General features: G+C 36.3%; 1 protein-coding gene across 1 annotated transcript in view; it reads left to right on the top strand.

The window, feature by feature from the left end:
- Positions 1-21726, top strand: part of USH2A (usherin) — a 777454-nt gene that overhangs the window by 621095 nt on the left and 134633 nt on the right. The window contains 5 exon segments of the mRNA XM_079107116.1: positions 1259-1482; positions 6476-6680; positions 11548-11745; positions 12263-12417; positions 14825-15023. Of these exon segments, the coding sequence (XP_078963242.1) occupies positions 1259-1482; positions 6476-6680; positions 11548-11745; positions 12263-12417; positions 14825-15023 (981 nt within the window).

A 21726-nucleotide genomic window follows, 5' to 3' on the forward strand; every position in this document is an offset into this window, starting at 1 on the left:
TTAAATATTGTGAAATATTTTTAAAGGGGAAAAAATCAATGAGAAGGTCAATGTATAAATAAACTTCTGTCTTAAAGAATATGCCAAACCAGTATCTGCTTTCAGTAAACAGAAAAAAGCATTTACAGCTTCATGGTATATTAATATTAGGAGTGTGGCTCATAGTGTAGTTATTTGTACAGGGCCTGATTAAATAATTCAGAACCCCAGGGCACTTTAAATTTAAGGTTCTTTATGTTATCAGTTGGTACTAATAATAAATAAAAAATTCTAATTAAAATAGATCTTTCATCACATTGTGCTACTATATGCCCAGATATAAATTCTAATATGATAGCACTGATGTGGAATCTTTAGGCACCTTAATTATTAGCTTAATATGACTCTATAGTGTTGTTTATTTACTCATGTTTTTCACATCTAAATTTCTGCTATATTTCCCTTACGGTAACATATAAGTTACGTGAACACAGACAATTAAGTTGAATTTGGTGAGAAGAAAGAGACTTCTGGTATCTCAGGTACTTGTGTCTTTCATGGAAATGTGGGAATTGATGATCTCCCCTGTAAGATCTTTCCGTTGCTACACGCAACCTCTCAACCATCTCTATTGAGATGTCTAGAACAGAGTGAGAGTAGAAAAAGCAGTGTCTGTTTGGATCACCTGATCATCAAATATACTCCGCTGGTTTTAGATGCTAAATTCCAGTCGTGGAGAAAGAATGGCTACCGTTACTCCTATTAGAGTTAGACACATATGTGTATCCTAGACAAAGACAGGCCAAAGCTTGCAAGGCTTCTACAAAGGGCTCCCACATCCAGGATGCCATTGTTTTTCCACTTATCCCAGAGTGCCTGGGAAACCTGTTCTCCCTTGTGAATTTCTAGAGCTTTCTCTGAGTCTCTATAATATAACTAACCTTCTTCTGCAACAAGATGTTATCATCACAAAATGGGCAGGCAGTTTTCATGACAGAAATCCGATCTTTTTTTATAGAGCACAGGCGAAGTCTGGCCCAGCTGAATGATTTCCGAACAGTTCCTCTTGTGTGTTCTTTTCCTAATTAGTGTCTAGTGCTCTTGGTAAGAAGGACCCTCACTGCACACTTAAATCACCTTGGTAGGGAAATGCTACCTTAGGATTGCACCATTTCTGAAACTGCCCGAGTCTGACATTTTTATATCAAACTTTATAGCAGCCTCAGTTTTCTTCCCTTTTTTTTATTTCATATTCATATATAACATTTTATTGTTGCAGGGATGTTCTGTTGTGGGCAGGATTATGTGAATATGTCAGATACCATATGCTGCTCAGCTTCCAGTGGAGAGTCTAAAGCACATGTTAAAAAGAATGACCCAGTGCCAGTAAAATGCTGTGAAACTGAACTTATTCCAAAGAGCCAGAAATGCTGTAATGGAGTTGGATATAATCCTTTGAAATATGTTTGCTCTGACAAGATTTCAACTGGAATGATGATGAAGGTAATTGATAGAAAACCTCTCAGAGGTGCTGATTTGACAATGGAAAGAGAAATACATTGTTCATAACTATTTTTCTAAAATAGGAATATAAAAACTCCTGTGTGCATTATTCATTTTCACATTACATCCATATTAATACCGAATGAGTTCTCTATGATTGATGTTATTGCAATGAATTCTAAAGGAATTAATAATGATTAGCTGTTCTCAGGGAAGCTGTACCCAGCACTTCAGATGAGTGCAGGACTGAAAGTATGTGCTCTGGAAGAGCCAGTACAGGTCTCCCTGGGACCCCACAAGGTGTCATTCCATGTCCCTGAGTGCTGTCCATGGAGATAGAGGGAAATTTTTGCTTCTTCCCTCTAGTCTGCCAGCCATACCTCACCAATTTCCTTTGATAAAGATCTTAGACCCTGTGAATTGACTTTGCTGTGTTCATATGGTATTCCCTTAAACAGAGCAAGATGACCACGTGTTTCTTTCAACCACAATCCCTTGTTTATATGCCATGATGCTTCCCGTGCAGCCATGTCATGTTTGTGAGCATAAAACTTAACCAAGAACTCCAGAACTCTATCATTTTGCAGAAAAGATTGTAGACATTTAAAAACAAACACACTACCACATTCTGGAGTACTCTGTCATTACAAGATAGCTAAAAGTGAGTGTATCAGACACAGACAGTAATAGTCCATATGCTAAATGAAGCACGATTCTTGGGTAGACATCACACGTATTGGGATGTGATATAATTCTTATGAGATTGTTATGGCCCCAGCAAGCACTTTGTACCAATGAACGCTACTACATACATGATACACAATTCATAAGATAATACATAAGGTTGGTTTAACTATTATGAACAGGATAACATTTCTTCGCGCAAAGTGAAGTGTTGTAGGTAAAGTTCAACCTACAGGTTTCATTGCATTTCCTGACCTCTCAGATGGAGACTTCCATCTTCTGCTCCATTATGGACTCTATCACTGTTGAATTTATACACAGTGATCTTCCCTAAGCTGTCAACTCTGGAATTTCTTCCACATCTTTCCTTCGTTGACCTCCCTGTGTTTGGGATAAGTTTCCCTCCTTTTGTAGATTTATCTTTATAGGTCATGGGTACATAGAAGGTGAATTTCTTAAGAGCTTGAAGTATGAAATTATCATTATTCAACATTTCCACCAAATTGGAAGCTTGGTTAGATATACAAGTGAAGGTTAAAAATCATTTTCACTCCGAATTTTGAACGCATTTTTGTGATTTTTTAGACTTTCATTGATATTTTGATTCCTATTTCTTTGTAGTTACATTGTTTTCCCTCAATAACAAATGTTATTTTTATCATTTTTTTAATTCATGAGAATGCTCTTCTATATGGAGATAATTGTTAATACTCTCATGATTATTCATAATGATGTGCTCTTTGTGAACTTTTTCAGTGTGAAGTTTTTGACTCCCAGTTTTAGGGAGTGTTACCAGTTATTTGATAATTTGCTTCCTCTTATCTCTATTTTTGTTAGTTGGGAATTGAGCTTCCCAAACTGACCTTTTAATTTTTTTCTTCTTGCTCTTTTTTTTAAGCTTTTTCTTCTTGTTCTTTGCCTATTGATCAACATTTTATCTTTTTTCAACTTGATGAGATATTGTCTTACCATTATCCTTCATATTTTCTATTAATTTTTTAAAATTTCACCTGTCATTTTTAAGGGCTCTTTCTTCTTTGTTGATTATTCATGACATTCTACTGTTGTTTTATTTCTCAAATATCTATTTTTAGCATTCTGAATATATAAAGTACATGCTTGCTTTTTTGTTGTTTGTTTGCTTTATTTCTTGAATTGTTTTATTTGTTTGTTTGGTACTATTTTAGTTCTTTGGCTCTTTTCCTTACTGTTTCTGTTTCCTCTGATTTCCTTTTTCTATGTTTTGAATCATCTTTTCATTGGAGTCTGATTGAAAGCTTGCTGTGTATGGGTGTGACCCATACATCAATGGGGATACAGTAACAAAATCATGTGGCAGAATGGATTTTTGTCAAAGAATCACATTGCCAACAATCCTTAACACACATAGATAACTATCTTAAATATTCTATCACAGGTCAGAGGGGTGTATATGTCTAACTTCCAGCTTATAGAAAATCCAGTAGGATTTATATACTGTTCTCAATGTGTAATATGCAGATTTATTTTTTCCATTTACCATTTTTACTCTGGTACTTGGCTTTTATCTTCCAGTGGGCTCTATTTCTTTTTAATTTCACCAACTCTTTCTGAGCTTGTCTTATTTTGGAATATCTTGCCAAAGGCAGCTACTAGCAACTCACCTGTACTGCTTATGTTCTATCTTATAACTTCCTCTCCTAGAGCGGTGAACTCAGTAGCACTTGACTTGCTTGATAATTATATCAGGGCACAGTTTTATCAAATATTTTTCCAGACCATTCTAGAGCCCCTCAACTTCTCAACCTCTAGTTTCTCTCTCTTTTCCACTTCTGCCTAACCACCATGGCAATGTCATGTATTTTAGTTGTTATTATGGTTACCCAAAGTATGCTGAGGTTAAAAACAATTATTTATGTATATGATAGTTCCATAGAGTAAAATTTTTCAGCTTTGTTGAGGTACAATAGGCAAATAAAATTACATATATTTAAGGTATACAACTTGATATATATCTGCAATGAAAATAGTCACCACAATTATTTAGTATATCAATCACCTCACAGAGTTACCATTTTCTTTTTTGTTCTCTCTCTCTCTCTCTCTCTCTCTCTCTCTCTCATATGTATGTCTGTGTTAAGAATGCATAAATCCTAGAGGGGAGTAAAAGGAGGGGAAGGAGTATGGGGGTAGGAAGGATAGTAGAGTGAAACAGACCTTATGTACCTCATGTACATATATGACTACATGAGCAATGTAATTCTACAGTTTGTATAATCAGAAAAAGAGACATCACACTTCGTTTATGTATGATCTATCAAATTGTGTAAATGCATTCTACTATCATGTACAGCTAATTAGAACAAATTTTAAAAATTAAAAAGAATGCATAAATCTACCTTCTTCACATTTGTTTGCAGTTTTTCACATGACATTTCAATGTGAGCTAGGCAGCGTTTTTCTAAGCAACTTAGGTACCCACCCTTCCATCTTGTGATGAGTCACACACAGCCCCCAGATCACAATGGAAGGGGAGGAGAAACTCGCATACTGATGGGTCATACCTGGATATTGAATATGTAGTAAATTTAATCTACGCTGAAGTCATACACACGTATCTAATCATTTATCTCCTCATATTACAAATAGGCTTGAAATCTGCAGTTTTCAGGAAGAAAGTGAAAAAGTGGTATTTCTTAGGACACTACCACATCCACTTTTCAGCTTTCCAAAGTGTTTGAACTATCCTGTGTGTGTTATTTCCCTTTCTACTTCCTTAGAATGTCTACATTTATTTTCCATATGTAAACCCTTTGTGTTAGCTCTTTCTTATTATGAAAAAAAATTACCTGACAAGGGCAACTTAGAGAAGAAAAAATTTTGAGCTATGTTTTCAGAGATTCAGTCCATAGTGGGCTGATTCTATTACTCTGAGCCCAAGATAAGGCAGAACATCATGGTGGAAGGGCATCATGGAGGAGTGCTGCTCCATTTATGGTAGCCAAGAGGTAGAAAGAGAGGAAGGGGCTTCAGAGAAGATGGACCCTTCCAGGGCACACCAGCAGTGAGTGACTCACCTCCTCTAGCCACACTCCACCTATCTATAGTTACCACCCAGAAACTTACTCCATTCAAAATAGGATAGACTGATTAGGTTACAGCTCATCATCCAATCATTTCATCTCTGAACATTCTGCATTAACACAGGAGTTTGGGAGCACACCTCATATCCAAACCATAACAACTTGATTTTACTGTCACTTGACTAGAATTTAAAAGAACATGGAAGAATCATGTGTTTAACTCAGTGGTAATGAGCTTGCCTAGCATGTGAAACTGCCTAATACTGGAAAAATAAAAAAGAATATGGAGATATTTATGAGAGTCCAAGACTTCAATTTGCCATTTTTAAATGGAATTTCCACAATATTTTTCTGAAGTATCATTATTTTGACTTAGAATAATTTAACTTATTTTATGTGAAAGAGAAGTTGAATTAGAGATCAATTTTAATACCAAAAAAAATTTTAAATACATTATGCTATTTACATACAGGAAAGCAAAGTGCATTTCTCCATTATATAAATATCACCTTAGTTATAACTCCTGCAATTTTGGATGATTATTTTGTTTCCTTATATAGAACATTTATCAACAACTATTAAAAAATCCAGGGATTAATCAAAGAAAAGATTTCTAAATATAATTAACTGTAATGACAGTTCATGAAATATTTAGATTTTCTAAAGCTTGGATATGTGCTACATTTTATGGGTTCAATTTTTCCAAGAGAACAGGAGTTAGAGATTTTTGTGTAATACATTTGCTATTTTCTCCAAAATATCATAGTACGTGTCAAAGTAATAATAATTAAATAATTACTACTGTTACAATTTGTGGTATATAAACTAAGCTTAAGGAATTTACAGATTTAGCTTATTTGATTCATAGAGCAAACCTTCTTGGTAAGTTTAATTTCCATTTCCCTATTCAAAAAGTTGAAGCATAGGGTCTATAAAGTGACCTGCTCAAGTTCACAAAGCTAGGGGGTTACAAAACTGAAATTTTTCTCCAAATCTGTGTCATTTCAGGTAGCTACTCTTTTAGACAATCCACCTTCATTTATTATAAATTTTGATATATACATATATCAAATTTATATATATACATATATCAAAATTTATATATATACATTCCTCAAAAAGTGAAAAAATACATTTAAATATGAAAGATGTAGAAAATCAACACTATATGTGTCTAAATGAGGTTTCAAAATCCTCTTCTACTTTTCTCCTCACCCCTCTCCTCCCTTCTCCTACCACTGACTTAGGAAACCAGCAAGTGCAAGACTCTCTGCCCAGCATCTATGCAAGCCACAGCGCTTTGTGGCTGGTGCGACTTCAACTTTACCAGCCACATTTGTACTGTGATAAGAGGGTCTCGCAATTCCACAGGAAATATATCAACTGAAGAAATATGTTCATCTGCTGAAGAGACTGTTCACACAGGAAGTGCAAACATGCGCTCCTTCACAGGTAACAGAAACTGAGCTGCATGCCTGTGGCTGAGTTGCATAGTGAAAAGCTTCTGGAAATGCACAAATCTTTCACTTTGACATTATCCCTCCTTAACCTAATATCAATTTATCCAATCATACTTTGGGGCCAGCTAGTGACCAGTAATTAAAGGCATCATCTGTATATGTCTGAAATTTGGTAGTTTAAAATTTTTCAAGTCTAATTGTAAATAAGGATGCTATTTTAGATTAAATCTGAAGAGAATAAAAAACAGAGAAATAAGTAAAGTATGTGCCCTTTTCTGGTATGTCCAGTTAACTTACAATGGACTCAATTTCATTCTCCAAATTTCAAATGGAACTTTCAAATGATAATATTGCTATGCTTGTAGGCAGAAAGAAGGATGGAACCTGTTTTGTTTACTGTTTTGTTTACATTAAGGAGTAGATAAACCCAAGCATGGTATTTCTGAAGATGATCAATCATCTTGGGAATGATTCACAAAAATATTAATTTCAAAGCACTATCTTCATTGAGCTGAGTGAGAAAGCTGAGAACTTTATTTAGAGAGTATCCTGAACACTATTAAATTTAGGGTACTAAACAGTCCTACTCTTCCTTAAATTTTTATTCATCATTCATTTACATAAGTCCCTACAGAAATTGCTTCTGTTTGTTGAAGAACCAAATATGCATGTGTGTGTGATCTATCATCTAGGGTCACATAGAATCCATCTCAGTGACATAATCCAAGCAACCTTTAGTTAAATAAGAAAAACAGTGTTCTATTCCCTCATGCATAATCATCCCACCTTCCTCAACCAATGGTGGTGATAAAAACAAACCACAACAATGGAAAATGTCAGGTAGGATACTGAGATGAGAAGGGGAAGATTAAGAAAAAAATAGTTTATTGGATGTTATTTAGTCCCAGTGCTATGCTAGGTACTTCAGAATGTTACCTTATTGCCCTCAAGGCAAACAGCTGAATATGGTCATTTAACAGAAGAGAAAACTGAGGGTCAAATCTGTTGAAGGAACTTGCTATGATAAGGAAACATATTCAAATCATGTCATCTTCTAAAGGAGCAGATGTAGAAGACACCATGTGGTATGGGAACTCCTTTAAGAGTGCCCCTTCTCCATCTTACTCAAGGTCCAGGTCTAGATTCAGATCCTTGGTGCAGTCTTCCCAAACTCAGTTCTGCCATCCCTCTGTTCCTGGGGCACATTGTTTACAGAGCTCCTCACTTCTACCATATGTCATATGCATTTGGACATGTGTCCCATCCCTCCTATCAGATTTAAATACTCTTATGAATAGTACATCTCTGTTTACTTCATTATTTAGATTTATCACACTGTACAGCATTGAAAATATTTATTGGCATGAATTTAAAATTAGGAAAGACTTCAGAAGAGAGGACAGTTTATCCAAACTCCCAGTCTCCTCCTGCTGTCAAAGAGTTAAGTCATGGATCCTCATTTTTAAATTATTGGGTTTCTATCTCAGAGAATTTCCCACTTTTATCTGCCCCTTGTAATCAAGGTCAAGACTTTGAAGAGCTTGTAAGACATTCTTGCAGTCGCCTATTCCAGAAATGAATAGATGTTTCCACATACTGATATAATATTATGAGGGCTTTTAAAATCCACATTTCAGATTGCTTTGCCTGCCAGGAATGCTATAAATTGAATATGAAAAATAACAAACCCTTCTCTTTTTTTCATGAAAAGCATCAAGCACATAAGTGGTGCCATGACAATTCCGTTGAGACTGTTAAAGTAGCAAATCAGACTTTTTTAGACTCTCAGAACTGAAATCTAACAATGTCAGCACTGACCAAAATTCATTCACTCCCACAGTCACTCATTTATCAAAAAATGTTTACTGAATACATACTAATAACTAGTCACTATATTAGGACCAACAACTATAAAGACAAGCAAGAATTTTCATGGATGATTTGAAGGACATTCATAATTACCCTGAAATGTGATAAATGGTATGAAGTTAAGTACTGTGATAGAAGTCTGTGTCATCATCCAATGATGCTTTTGAAGAATGTTGCAAGAACACCTAGTCCAGACTAAAGAGGTTAGGAAAGACTTCAGGAAAGTCTGAACTGGACTGATAAGTAAAGGACAAGCAGGACCCTATGAAGTTGAGGGAAGGTTGTTTAGGCAGATTACAAAGCCCAGGAGCACTAGAAAGCCCAGTAATTTTGGAAAGTAACGATTTCCTCCATCTGGATGCAGCGGAGTTATAGCAGAGAAAAAGTAGTGAGAGATGAGACCAAAGAGTGGGAGTCATATTGTTGTCTTAATGCAACAATGTATGGATTGTAAAGCTTTGTAAACAGTGAATGACACAATCACACGTGCATTTTGAAAGATCACTTTCTCAGCTCTTAAAGAAATTATTAATACAAATATTATGGGATATTTTTTAAACTAACAAATATTGACCTAACATATCCAACAATTCCCCCAAGAAAAAATCTCTATTATTGGAAGAGTAACTCCATATAACATACAAAGTGATTTTGTTGGTTTTTTTTGTTTGTTTTTTTTTTTTTTTTTGGGTGCTGGGGATTGAACCCAGGGCCTTGTGCTTACAAGGTAAGCACTCTACCAACTGAGCTATCTCCCCAGCCCCACAAAGTGATTTTGAATCAAGAAGTTTAAAAAAAAAAAAACAAAAAACTGTTCAAAGACTAGGGAGGGTATATGACAATTCTTGCAAATAAAAAAGAAAACTCTGAAAAGTAAGATAGATTGCTGAGGAAAGGCAAAATTTCAACAAATGGTTCTTTATGAATAAAGTACAAAGACTGTTTTTATGGGACAAGAGCATCTTTGAAAGGCCAGGAGTCGGGAAAATGAAGAAACCGGAGGCAATGAGATGGTAGAAAAAAGAAAACTGAAAAGTGGTGGAAGAAAAAATAAGGAATGCCTCATGAAGAGCTGCCACAACTGAAATTAGAAAAGGTGATGGGACTTGAGGGTCCAGAACAACAGTTGCTCTCCGTGGGTTATTAATCTGCTACAGCAAAGAGGGGTAAACACAGAGTGAGCATCTGTGGGTAGGGGGATGGTCTGAGTGGCTCAGTCCCACTGGGACATTTGGAGATCAGATTTCTTGCATTTTCTGGCTCGTTATACTTCAGGTGCTACCATCATCCCCTGGTTTACAGCCTGGGTTCCTACAACATCCTAGTTTCAGCCCATCAGCAGGAGATAAGAGATACTTTTCTTACATACTCTCTCGGATGGCAGGATCTGAATCATTGGACTAGACCAAGCCTCAGAGAAAATGGGGAAAAATCATTTCGAACTAGAATGGAAGGGATACTGGAGCATCTGCTGGTGGCAACAAGTGGCAGATACCCTCTTACCAGAGAAAATGGAAACAAAATAATTGTGTTAGTCAGCTTGGGTTACTCTAACAATTACCTGAGATACATCAATTTATAACAAGGAAAAGTCCACTTGGACTTGCAGTTTTAGAGGTTTCAGTCCATGATCAGTTGACCACATTGCTTTTGGGTCTGTAGTGGGACAAAACATCATGATGGGAAAGTGTGGCAATGGCTCACATCATGACAATCAGGAGGCATAGAGAGAGACAAGAAAGGACCAGGGTTTCAATATCCAAATGTCCTAACTTTTTTCCATTAGGTTCTGCCTCTTGAAGTTTTCACTATTTCCTAATAGTGAAATAGGCATCATAGCCTGGCAACCAAGTCTTTAACACATGGGCCTTTGGGAAATATTGAACATCCAAACTATAGCAAAAAAATCCTTTCTATTTGTAGAGAAATTTACATTTTATGAAGTCCTGCTTCATAACTTGTTATATTTTATTCTCATATTAATTTGATGAAGTTGGCAGGGTGGGGTTTATCAGAAGGAAATGCTTATAAAGAGAATGTGACTCAAATAACCCAAGCAGATGGACCGAGAGAGCAGGTGGCCGGGTGGTGGAGAAGCACTTCCTCTCCTGGTCCTCACTCTGAGAAACTGTCATTCAGAAACCACTCCACAGAAAAAGAAACAAGGGAACACTCCAAATCCACAAAATTCAATCAGAGGGAAATAAACTTAGTCATTAAAATTTCAGGTAAAAAATATATATATGCAAATTTGTAGCATGTGTACTTCTGAAGTTATTAAAGCATAACATGGAACTGTGATTTGGGGGACAGCATCGAATAACATGGGGCATTAGCTAATAAATTCATGCCATTTCCAAAGCTCAGCAGGTGTAGTTTTGTTGTTTTAATTAGGTTGATTGTTCGGGGTTTTGGTTTTGGCTCTGGTTTTGGTAGAAGAGAAAAGGAATATGCTGTGGAGTCTGAATTCATTTTATTTACTAACATGGGACAATGCTGTTAAGTTTTATCTCTCTCATATCTTAAATCTATCTCCTATAACTATATTATAATTTATATATTTTAATGAAATAATATTTTCAAAGTAATAAAAAGTAATACTTCATTAAGTTTATAATAACAAAACTATTAAACACTCATTGGCAAATCTGTCACATGAAGAACTAAAGGATATATAAACTTGTGATCCATTAGCACCTAATCATACATTAGTCTATTATTTTTCAATTGTTTCTGTAATGAATGTATCCATATTTCTCTGTTCAGAAATGGTGGATACTCTGCTGTGACATTCCATATCTCTGCTTCTATCCAACACTTGAAATGCTTTTTTTTGATTTAGAAAATAAAGATATTAGAGTTTTATTTAAACACAAAGAGATAAAAGCATAAAGTATTTTTATATGTTTAAAGTTTTTGATATTCATTTTTAATATGATATAGGAAAATAAAAAGAAGAAAACCTCATGGTCTTATTTCTGCCTTTCCAGATGTGAACCTTGAGCCTTATACAATGTACGAATACAGGATTTCTGCATGGAACAACTACGGGCAAGGATTCAGCAAAGCTGTTAGAGTCAGAACAAAAGAAGATGTTCCTCAAGGACTGAGACCACCTAGGTGGACCAAAATGGGCAAACGTGAAGATGCAATTGTCTTAAACTGGAAGAAACCTATACAATCAAATGGTATTAAGTTACCTTTAAAATAGAAATAGCCTAGTCTCATATATCCGTAAGAAAACTGAAATGTGTTTAGTCTACATGTAATTGGCATACATCTAACCACTAGGAAGTATTCACTGATGAAGGGAACTTTACCTGTGTACCCACTAATCAATCACTTTGTAGTGTAGTCCTCAGAAATATTTAGTCTAAATAAATAATTATAAGATCTTTGAATCCTAATGTATATCTGAGCTGTCTTCAAACAAGCAAAGTAGATTCAAGGAAGGCAAAATAGTTTTCAAATTGAAAATAAATTTGTTATAGAGTGAAAGGAAATTGGCAAAACTGACACTTTAACTATGTCAAGAATCCACATCCTCCCTGATAGTAAAGAACTGCTTGATGATAGCAATATAATAATGTTAGAATTCAATGATGCTATGGTGTCCCATTCCTTCAGAACACTGAGACATGTAAGTTGTTTACAAATGGTTAAAATGATACAACAGTCAAATGCAGCCATTTCTCTGTCTTTTAGGTCCTGTTATTTACTACAGTCTTCTCCGAAATGGAATTGAACGCTTCCGGGGAACATCTTTGAGCTTCTCTGACACAAAGGGAATTCATCCTTTCCAGGAGTACTCATACCAGCTGAAGGCGTGCACAGTGGCAGGCTGCTCTGCCAGTGGTGAGGTCAGCGGAGTCGCCTGAACTCTGGAGAGAAGGGCCATTGTGAGCCTGGGTGAAGGTCTTCTCAGATTACATTTCCGCCTCAAAGTCATGAGTAGGGTGCTCATGTGTCACCTGCTGATACTTAAGCCTGAACAGAGAGATACCTATAAGGGACATTTATCCAAACATACATCATTATTTTATTGATGCAAAACAAAATCTTTAACCCATGTCACCATCTGGTTCACATTCTTCTCCCACCAATTATTTTTAGATAATTGCTATGTTTTGATGTGATTTTTCTCATAGCCGAACTGATGTTGAGACTTGGTCCCAACATTGAGAGGTGGTGGGACTTTTTAGAGGAGTTTAAGTAAGGAGAGCTCAACCTCATAAAGGGATAAAGACCTTCTTGTCCTGAGGAAGTGGGTTCTCACTCTCCTGGTGTTGGATTAGTTACCATGAGAGTAGGTTATTATAAAGCGAGGTTGCCTATTGTGTTTTTCTTCTTTCACACAAGACTGCTTACCCTTTTACTTTCCACTGTGAGTTGAGACAGCACAAGGCAGTCCCCAGATGTGACCATATGACATTGGACAGTTCAGCTTCCAGAATCATGAACCCTCCCCACCAATAATAAATAAATAAACATACACACACACACACACGTGCACACACACACACACGCACATACTCACACACACCTCTTTTCTTTATGTTACCCATTCTCAGATATTCTGTCATAGCAACAGAAAACAGACTAAGATACCAATATTCTATAAATCCATAAAAGTTCCCTAAACATTCTTCAGTTGAAAATATTTTATATCTAAATTACCATATCAACAAAAATTGCCTGCTTGTAAAAATTAGCAAAGGACAAAATATTCTAGCATAGAAAATAAATGGTTCTAAGTCTTCTGTAAGAGACTTGACAAGAAAAAATGAAATTCTGAATTCAGGTACTGTGGGCCAAAATAGAAAATATCAGAGAGCTACAACAGATAGCAGGGATAACACCTATAGGACTTAATAGTTAATTCTACCTAGATGAAAAAAGCAAAGAATTATGGATATTTTCAGGATATATGCCTTGATACCATAATTTGTGGATAATGGAGTCATTCTACAATCACACTTTTAAAAGGCAGTAAATATTAAAAGTTAAAGAATACAATTTTTTAAAAAAAATTTTTAAAAATGTAAAGAGAAGGAGCAGGTTGCATGGTGACCAAATCAGTTTTTATTTGTCACATTACATGAAAATGCCTGGTCCAATGTTGGATTAGGTGACTGGAGTTTACTAGAAAGATCTAGGTGAGAAATTGAAGCTATGAGTTTCAATATGGTCATCAAAGGCATCCCTAGAGAGAGAAAAAAAAATAAGAATACCAAAGATAGTGAAGAATGCCTGATGAAGAAGAAAGAAAATCTCATGAAGGCCTCTGGGAAGAAACAAACAATTTGGGGGAAAATAAAAATGGAAGCCACAGAACAGCTTTGATTCTTTCCATATGTTTGAAACTTGAGAAAAGCCACATCTTCACAGACTTGCAAGAACTAACTAAAACACTCAAACTGATCAGCCACAGTATATGTATGCAATTTTGCTCAACAGATCCCCAGAAACATCTCTGTGCCTGCCACCACTGAGACAGGCAGCAGCTGACTGGCCCTATCAAGTTATGCTCTGAATGGTCCTTGAACAGTTCCACACTTTATGCATAGATGCAACTCCAGCCTACCAGATGCCAAAACAATTGGTTAAAAAATGAAATCAGAGTTAAATCTGAAAAAAACAAATGTAGCCGAATTTTGTCCTAAACTATATTTTGATTTTATTGACTCAATAGCTGGTTGGTTTTTCATTTTTTTTCTTCTCACTTGGTTCTTTCTCTAGAACATTGGCATAGACATTATAAAATCATCCCGGGTGTCACAGGAAGAGTACAGCAAAGTCTGCCCATTTATACAGCTCAAATCATATTATATGCAAGCAAGTTCAGATGTAGGTTTTGCTCCATATTTACTGGTGCTTAAAATGTACAAAATCAGGCTGTTAAAATGCAAAGACACTGATAGGCCATATGGAAGAGAGTTATCAAGAGTTCTCTAGGAAGACAGTCTGCCAGCCAGATTTTACTTGTTTAAACTGAGGGCAGCACTCTGCAGTCAAAATTGTTGTTGAACCTGTTGTGATAAATGGTAGTCTGAGACTTATGTAATGTATTCAAGGTCAGATTTCATTGTTTAAATGGGATGGGAGGGAAAGAAAAAAAAAAAAGAAAGAAAGAACCGCTTCTCCAGGACCCTGCTAATGATATGCCAGGCCAGACCACAACATTTTAAAACAAAAGTGACATTCTCATTGATCGGGATACCCAGAGTACTATTACAATAAATTGCTGTTTAATTCCTATGTTTTCAGGTAGTTGCAGCTACTACCCAAGGAGTTCCAGAGAGCATCCTGCCACCAAGAATCACAGCCCCAAGTGCAGAAGCTCTGCATCTGAGCTGGAGTGTCCCTGAGAAACCAAATGGCGTCATTAAAGAGTACCAGCTCTGGCAGGATGGGAAAGGTCTCATCTACACTGACACCGCTGACAGGAGGCAGCATACGGTCACAGGTGAAAAAAATGGAAAACCTACTGGAAGAGTCTGTCATTGTGGTTAGGGGGGCATAGCATCCCAGGGGTGTGTGTTTGATATATGAGGTCACTTCGAAAGGACGTGTTCTCTTGACATATGGTCAGGTCCCACTTATCCATGCTAATAGAAGAGCCCACACTGGCAGCAATAAGCCACAACAGCAGATAACTTCAGAAATAATTTATATTTGGCTTTGATATGCATTATGTGTAGGGTTTTTGCATCAGTATTAACTTTTTTTTTTTTTTCAAACAAACAGATGCATTTTCATTCCCCAAGGATGTGCTCATAGATAATGGGAGTAGGACAGTCAAGAATGTACTAGAAGGTTGGGACAAATCAGCTAGAGGTCAACATTTATCTACTAGGTAGATAATTAATACATAGAGCTAGTTGACAGTTGACTGGTTGTGACTATTTGTTATTAGTAGTAATATTAATTAATAGTATTATTTTTATTATGTATTATAACATTATTCATTATATTTAGCTTTAATAATCTAATAATAGTACAGTACAGTTGTGTATTATTATATATTTATGTGTGATGATTCTAATAATAATTAACATGTTTTGCCTTGAATGTTACTTCCAAAGAAAAAAGTTGTATTTTCTCGGTTACCCACTCTGGAGCAGCATCTCTTGACAGACTGCCATATCACCTTATTTTCATCACAGACATCTGACTGTCTGATATTTATCATATATTGCCTTTTTGTGTCTCCCTCTCACTTGAATGAAGGATCTAAGAGAGCAGGGACCCAGTCTCACTATTTCAGTGCTGTATCTCTAGCACCTAAATAATCTTTAGCATGCCAATAGAACCTAAATAAATGTTTGGGAACTAAACAAATTTAATATGTGCCAGATACCATCCTCAGCACTTGAAGTGCACTGTCTAATTTGATTCTCCTCATAAACCTATAGCGTAGAGAGAATTGTTAGCTCTGTGTTATAGAAAAGAATACTTTGAGAGATGAAGTACTTGAATTCCTGATTTGGGTCTACTGAATCATCCCGGTTGTGTAAGTTTATATCCTGAGACCACAAGTAAGATTTTACAAACATTTGCTCTTCTTGTGTTGTTCACCCATCTCTTTCCAAGACCTCACGAGTGAATGGAATCCTTCCCTTGGACGCTCTACACCTTGCAGGGGGCATTAATAACACAGGTGATGAAACTCAAATAGAAATGCAAAAAGAGCCAGGTATTGTGGCATGGTGGTGAGGTGGTACACACCTGTATTCCCAGCAACTTTAGGGGCTGAGGCAGGAGGATCACAGGTTCAAGTTCAGCTCAGCAACTCAGTGAGACCCTAAGCAACTTAGAAAGACCCTATCTCAAAATAAAAAATTTTTAAAAACTGGGGATGGGTATAGCTCTGTGGTGAAACCTTTGGGTTCAATCCCTAATAACCCCCCCCAAAAAACTGCAAAAAGACCTTGAAAATGAGCAGAGTTTTTTAGGAGAAACTGGCTGTACTATGCAGATTGAAAAACAAATTCATCATGTTTTGTTTTTAAATTCCATAATTTTCTGATATACAAGAGAACATTCACTGAGCTCTAGTGTGTATCCAAAACAGCCATCAGTCTGAGGAAGCCACTTAACACATTTACATACCAGCACTAGCACATTGCATTCCTTACTTGAAGACCCTGAGCTAAGCCGAAGGGAATGGGGAGAGGGGAGTCCTCATCAATTCAAATGATCAAATTACTTTTGCATATCTTATTTCACTTGAAGTGAAAATCATCACAAATGATGGAGAGTATTGTTATATAATAAAACCTTACCTTTATATAGTTTTTTTTTTTTTTTTTTTTTTTCATTTAAATAACCATTTGCGGGCTGGGGCTACAGCTCAATGGTAGAGAGCTCACCTAGCATGTTTGAGGCACTAGGTTCCATTCTTAGCACCACATAAAAATAAATGAGTAAATAAAATAATGGCCCTTAAACAACTAAAAAAATATTTAAAAAATAATAATAACCATTTGCATTTTGACTCATTTGGTTCTTATCACAGCCCCATTAGTAAGGAGGTTTTTAAAAGCCATATCTGAAAGATGAAGAAAACTGATCTACTCTGATATCCACAGCATTCAGTGCCTCCATCTATAGGGAAATCAGAGTGCTGACTCTTTCACCCCAAAATAAGTTCCCTACTTGCTATATTCTAGATAGTCTATTAAGTGATCTAAAATAAGATTGCTGCTTCTAAGATGCTCTCAGCAATAGGGAAAACTGACTAGAATAACTGACTAGAATAGAGTGCTACAAAGAAACTGTATACAGAATTGGGGGGGGGTCTAAACAATGACTCAGGGTACACACTGGGATGTTAATTAGAGCTTTGAAAGCCAAGTTACTGCACATCATGACTTTGTACTCGTAAAAGATATCACGATAAATTGAGATACAAGGTAAAAGAAATTTCTTCTTCTAGTATTGATTTGCCTAACCAGTGTTGGCTTTGAATTGTTAACTATCATTGCTTATGTTTTTTAGAAACCAGCATTTACACACCAACAGACCAAATTCAACTGTAATGTTCAAATCAACAGGATTGATGGCCTCATTAATTTTAAAATAATTGCAAGGATTTTTCTTTGAATTCCCTCACTCCACCAGTTCTTTCTTTCATTGTCATTTCTAATCAGTATTTTCATGACAAGAGAGGATTTCATACATACGTCCTCTTTTATTAGAATAAATATTTTAAAGCTTTTCCACATAATTTGAATTTTGACAATATCATAAAGTGGAAAAATCCTTTATAAGACATTTGGTACATCTTTCTGTTCTGTTTTAAATAGATTTAGAGACTATTTCACTCAGGCAATATAGCCCTAAAAAGAGATTTCTTTGTTGGGTAAGGAAATGCACTCACATTCAGCAAAACTTTACCAATATGCAGTTCCTAGGGGACAGGAACAGTGCTAGGCTGTAGAGAGATAATCTGAAACCTGAGATCTGTATAGTGTTAAGCATTTTATCTGCCAGGGAAAATACAGCTCCATGGTTAGCTGAGTGACCAAATGCAGTACGGAAATATTTTATGATGTGAATGACTATTTTATTGAGTTCATGGAATGAACTAAAATAATCAAATTTATTTCCCATTCCATCTCAAATGTTTGATGAAAGAGCTGCCTGAACCCCCTAGGATAAATGTTGTGATTTTCTCATCATTTCCAAAACCTTGGCATTCCCTAAGCAGCAGAGCACTAATGAAGCCGTAGAGCTAGCCTTCCTGGAGCCTGAAAAATCTAGGTCTTAGAAATGACAGAAGGGAAAGCCAGCACCTTGCCTCAGCCCCATTGTCTCCATGCTTATTTTTAATTACCTCAAAGCTTTAGAAACATGATCCCGTAAATGCTTTGTGGGAATAGTGGCGAATGCACTCATCACGTGAAATCCATAAATTGCTTATAATCCTCTCAAGATGTTAAAAAAAGCATTAAGTAATTGAAGACAGGAAGTCCTCGGTTAATTATTTAGAGGTGTTATCAATGCTTTAAGTAAACTGAAGCGTTTTCTGCTATCTCACTGAGCTGAATACCCATGGGGACGAAGGAGTAGCAGCCATTGTCTTCTCATATTCACTAATGCAAACAGCGCAGGGCAGCTTGTCAATAAAAGACCTTTTCATATCATTTATTACTAGACACATCCATCCGTCCTGTACAGAACTATCTGGATGTCAGGTCCAGCATCATTTCACTTTGGGTTACCCCTACCTTGTACGCTGGCCTTCTAATGTGGGCTTAGGAGTAGAGGAGAAGGTAAAAGGATCAACCACTTATTAAATCCATCAGGAAAAACAAATGAATTAATTCTGTCCTCTTTACCAGCAGGTATAATCAAGGCCTATGTGTCTCTTAACTCTGGGAAAACTGTTTCCAAAACTGAAAATTAATTAAAAGTTGCTCATCATTGCATTTATTTAGAGGGAAAGATCCACTATTAAATAAACCAAGAACAATTTGCCTTCTTTTCCCATCCTCTGAGAAGCAAATGAAACCTCTTATGCTAAATAACATACACCCTACAATACTTATCGAAGCAGAAAGTATAATAATACTATTGTTATGTTGAAACAGATATTCATTACTTTTGAAAATGAGAACATAATTTGACCATTAATTTAAAAAAATGTGGAAAATGCCTTAATGGGATTTTACTTTTGAGTCACTCTTTGTGCTCTGGTAGTATCTTTCCTCTTGGTTTTTATTATATTTTATTGTCATGTTCTCTTATATTGTCCCTATTCCTCAACTGGTAGGTAGAGCTTTTAAAGGATAAAGACAATGATGTCCTGCTTACTACTGGGTTCCTGGTTACCTATCATAGTACTTAACATATTCAAAAGATGTTTGTTCGAAGGATAAAGAACAGTAAATTTTAGATTCTAAATGATTATATTCTGTTTCAATTGTAGATACAATCCCATTGTCAAACACATTTTTATCCCAGGCAATCCTGGCTGCATAATTTGCAGGGCCCATTGCAGAGTGAAAATTCAGGATCCCTTGTTCAGAAATTGTTAGGAACTTCAAGACGGTGAAAGCAAAGCATTGCATTAAGAAGGAGCGTCTAGGCGTGGGTCCTTGTTTGACTGCACAGATCACAAGCTTACAAAATCAGCCTTGATCTCACACTCTGGATTTATTGGACATCTATTGCTTCAATTGAACCTGGAAGAAAACTAGATAGTGACCATGTCCTTAGAACAACCGAAGGAGCTTTTCCTATCATTGTGTGTGATGTTCTGGCTGCATTTCCCCATCTACTGCCTAAGTACTGGACCTGTGAAAAAAGAGAACAATTTTATTTCCATTTTTCCAAATTTGAAGAAAATTAACTTTGTGCTTGACCTCTTGCAAAAAATGGGGGAAGAAGTAGACTAGCATTAGCCATTCTTTTTCCCTTTCTTTAAACCTGCTTGTAGATACAATAGTAAAGCCAAATAATTATAGTCATCAGCTGCCTAGACACTTATTTTTAAGAAATAAAACATTTGCCCTGAAATCCCAGATATTCTGAGGTCCTTTCCTGAGCAATCACTAATTCTGTTTTGTCCAGCAGCACCAGCCAACCCTTCACTCTATCATGTCCTTGTTTTTGAACATTTGAGCAGCATCAGAATTTACTGCCACTTGATGCCATGTTTTGTTTTCAGAGAAAACTCTGCCTGAAAATGCAGAGAAGAGGCCTCTGCCTGACACAACATTGAACTATAAGAAGGAAAATGTTTATAGAAATATCACTGTTAAAATCAAAAGCATGGGTCTTTTCTTAGTGACTATCAGAATGATAGTCTCAATGTTGATCTATAGTTGGAAAGGGTCTGTCAAAGAAATAGCTCATTCAGGAAGGGCTTCTTGGTATGAATCTGATCACTAAGAAACTGGGAAGAGGGACCTAAGGTTTGGCCTAGGATTTCACATAAAATGCAGAATTAAAGATGCAAATTAGTTTGTGTCAGGTAGTCAGAATTGAAAGTCATAAAGTTCTCCCTAGTATCTGTAATTCAGGAGTCTCTTTGTTTGGAAGTCCAGTTCATATGAGGTCCCAAGTGAATTCATGGAGTATCAATGCAGGGAATGGACAGTAGTGCCTCGTGGTTGCTCATGGAGGCCAAGTAGAATGGGAGATGCTGGGGTTGTAATAGATGGAGTGCACATCAAAAAATGAGGACTTTAGCATGTGAACTACTAACTTATTTCTTGACCAACTTCTTTAAAACATATCATAATTTGAATATACCTTAGATGATTCTAAAGTGGTTTCATGATGCGTTCCTGTACCCGTTTTGAACATCTAGATTTTCACCTATAATCTGATCACTCTAAAGTAGAATAGGCCAGATGCCCTAGTGCATACCTGTCATTCCAGAGACTCTGGAGGCTGAGACAGGAGGATGGCAAATTCAAGGCCAGCCTTGACAATTTAGCAAGACTCTGTCTCAAAATATAAACTTAAGATGAGGACTGGGGAATGTGGTTCCAGAGTAAAATTCCCCAGGGTTGTACCAGTGTACAAAAATAGCAAGGAGGAAGGAAAGGGAAGGGAAGGAGGAAGAAAAGAGAATCCTGATATAGCACTATTCATCACAGTCAAGGTACCAGTGGATGCCAGAAGTTTCTGAGAATCTCCATAAGCAGAGATGCTCTGGAGGGGACCATGTGGTGAAATCCCAGGCAAGTGAGGGCAAGAGAAAGTGCCAGAGGATCCTGGGTGTATAAGCTAGTCTCTCAAATATTCAGCTTGAATGAATTGGTGCCAGGACAGGTTACTTATCCACAGCATGATTATTAACATATTTGATAACAAAAACTTTTTACCTAACAAAAGTTTTTGAGGTAATGCAGGGCTCTCAGCTCTGGAACTAACCACTAACCATGTTGATCAAAGAATTCATGGAACTGAATGTTTTAATTGACAAAAATTTTACTCACTTATGGAGTGCCATGTGACATTTCAATATATTTATACATTGTGTAATGTTCAAATAAGGGCAAACATATCTACCTCCTTATCACTTCTTATTGGTGAAAATTTTCAAAATCCTTTCTTCAAGTTTTTTCAAAATATACAATGTAGTATTGTCATCTGTAGTCACCAAACTGTGCTATATATAGTACAACAGAACTTCTTTTCTCCTCCTGTAACTT

Source organism: Sciurus vulgaris, assembly GCF_902686455.1.
Source record: "Sciurus vulgaris genome assembly, chromosome: 12".
Taxonomy (NCBI): domain Eukaryota; kingdom Metazoa; phylum Chordata; class Mammalia; order Rodentia; family Sciuridae; genus Sciurus; species Sciurus vulgaris.